Source organism: Limulus polyphemus, unplaced genomic scaffold, assembly GCF_000517525.1.
Source record: "Limulus polyphemus unplaced genomic scaffold, Limulus_polyphemus-2.1.2 Scaffold13085, whole genome shotgun sequence".
Classification (NCBI taxonomy): Eukaryota; Metazoa; Arthropoda; class Merostomata; order Xiphosura; family Limulidae; genus Limulus; species Limulus polyphemus.
In genome coordinates this window covers 3,523-5,903 of record NW_013678695.1, presented here as the reverse complement: position 1 = coordinate 5,903, position 2,381 = coordinate 3,523, and the positions used below count along the sequence as shown (strand labels likewise).

The 2,381-nt window shown below is 32.6% G+C and overlaps 1 protein-coding gene across 2 annotated transcripts in view; it reads left to right on the top strand.

Annotated features, from left to right (window-relative positions):
* Positions 1-2,381, top strand: part of LOC111084050 (putative defense protein Hdd11) — an 8,934-nt gene that overhangs the window by 3,428 nt on the left and 3,125 nt on the right. For both annotated transcript variants that reach the window (XM_022380829.1, XM_022380828.1), the window contains exon 3: positions 2,093-2,232. In XM_022380829.1, coding sequence (XP_022236537.1) covers positions 2,093-2,232 — 140 coding nt within the window. The remainder of the gene's footprint in view (positions 1-2,092; positions 2,233-2,381) is intronic.

Sequence of the window (2,381 nt, the reverse complement as noted above, 5' to 3'; positions counted from 1 at the left end):
ATGCCGGGCACAGTCCACAGTGAACGTTATGATACTAAATCCAACATTCAAATATCTAAGAAATCTGGAAGCTTCAGCGTTCCTGAAGATGGTGAAAGTGTCATCAACTAACCTTTCATATTAAAGATATCTAAATTGTTATAGGCAATTTTCTAGCCATTATCGTCCATGAAAACAAAGAAATAACTTGACTAAAGATGGCGCCAGTCTCGAGCCCTGATCATACAGCTTTGCATAAAAAAAATTCAGTTCTTTATTAGCAAAGTTAATGAGGTTCGAATACAGATTTTGAAATAGTCTTATTGTTGAAATTGTCGTTAGAAAGCAGACGAACACTTAACTTCACGATTTCTTCTAAATGTATATTTGTATTTAACGATTCGACATCAAAACTGACACAATGAGAATTTTACAAACATCAACAGTTGTATTTCACGAGAAATATCAAAATGGTCATTTAAAGTGTGCCCAATAGTGGTCAGATTCTTCAGAAATACAACTAAGAAACCGGCCAAAGCATGATTGCAGGTTCCAATGTTAAAACTTTTGGCCACAAAGGACATCCTTGTTTTTTTTTACAAAATATTTTAGACAAACCATAACAATTTCCTGGACGATTTACTGATGGTCTAATGTTCAGCTATAGATTTCCATGAAGAATTTCACACTTCTTCATGATGGTCTAATGTTCAGCTATAGATTTCCATGAAGAATTTCACACTTCTTCATGATGGTCTAATGTTCAGCTATAGATTTCCATGAAGAATTTCACACTTCTTCAACTCCAGTAGCTTCCATTCATCAGTGGGATCATAATGAAGTTTGATAAATCTAGTAGAATCACTCACAGTTTCTTTAACTAATTATCTTTATCTAAAATTATTATTTCTTTTGTCTAATTTGAAACTAACAATACCATCATTTTAATTTCAGTTCTTAAAAGGTTTAAGCTCTCCTCAACTTAAATTAAGAAGAATTATATTCTGTATTGTAATTATTAAAAGACGTCAACGCTATATTACTTATCCTGCGTTCGATACCCCACGCTTGATAAATAGCCCGATGTGGCTTTCCTTTGAAAAAGAAACAAATGAGCTATACTACTGATCCGAGTTTCAAAATTATTCAAATATTTCTTGGTTTTAGTACAAAGAAACATTGGGCTATCTGCTCTGTCCACCGCGGAGAATCGTTGTAAGTATGTAAGCATATCGCTGTCCCACCGGGCAACATTACTGAACGATTGACCTCCAGATGGGTTGACATGACAAAATCTGTTCAAATTGATCCTCAAACTTAAGCCTATTAGAGATATTACATTTTAAACCATAAACTAAAACATTTCAACGACGTCACTCAAAACAGATTTTGAAATCACTGAATATAACTTTATCAGGTTCTTCTATAAATAAACTGTTTAACTTAACCAACTGTTTATCTCTAGCCTTTAAGAGAATTTTATTGTTCTGTGATTTGATAAAGTGTTTAAAATGTACGAACTCCAAATCCCAAGCTTGGTTTTCTAATAACTTAAATGCCTCAACTGTTAACGATTTCAATAACCGATACTTTTTGTATAATTTCAAAATTAGATAATCCAGTTTGAATTCTATGATACTGTATAGAGTGGTAAAACTGAGGAACAAAAAAGTTTAAAATTGAGGAGACGGAATTGTCTAGAGTGGTAAAACTGAGGAACCAAAAAGTTTAAAATTGAGGAGACGGAATTGTCTAGAGTGGTAAAACTGAGGAACAAAAAAGTTTAAAATTGAGGAGCCGGAAATGTCTAGAGTGGTAAAACTGAGGAACAAAAAAGTTTAAAATTGAGGAAACAAGGGAGAACTTTTAAAGGTTGTATTCATTCAGAAAATATAACTATAATTTATTTTTATAAAACTTTAGATGTACTATTTCAGAATTTCTAAAAACGTTATTACTGATTTACGATATCTTTGATGATGTCAGCAGCCGATTTCTTTTTTGGGAATCTCAAAAATAATATAAACTTAAAGACTAAATGAATTATGTAAATTTTAACTTCAAATGCTCGATATTTTTTTCTAACTGTTTTTAAATGCCATTTCTTACCCAGTAACGCTTGGAGGAGGTGGTACAAAATTCAAAGGGCTGATAATCCAGGCGAGGTTAAGCAAAGACACGAGTGAAATCCTGAAAGGAAAATTCTCAACGACGAGTGGAGTAAAAACGATGAATTGTGGAGGAGGTTCAAAGGTACTAGGAGTTGTTCTAAAGCCTAAACAATGGTACTACAAGTTGTTCTAAAGTGTAAACAATGGTACTAGAAGTTATTCTAAAGTCTAAACAATGGTACTAGGAGTTGTTCTAAAGTCTAAACAATGGTACTAGAAGTTATTCTAAAG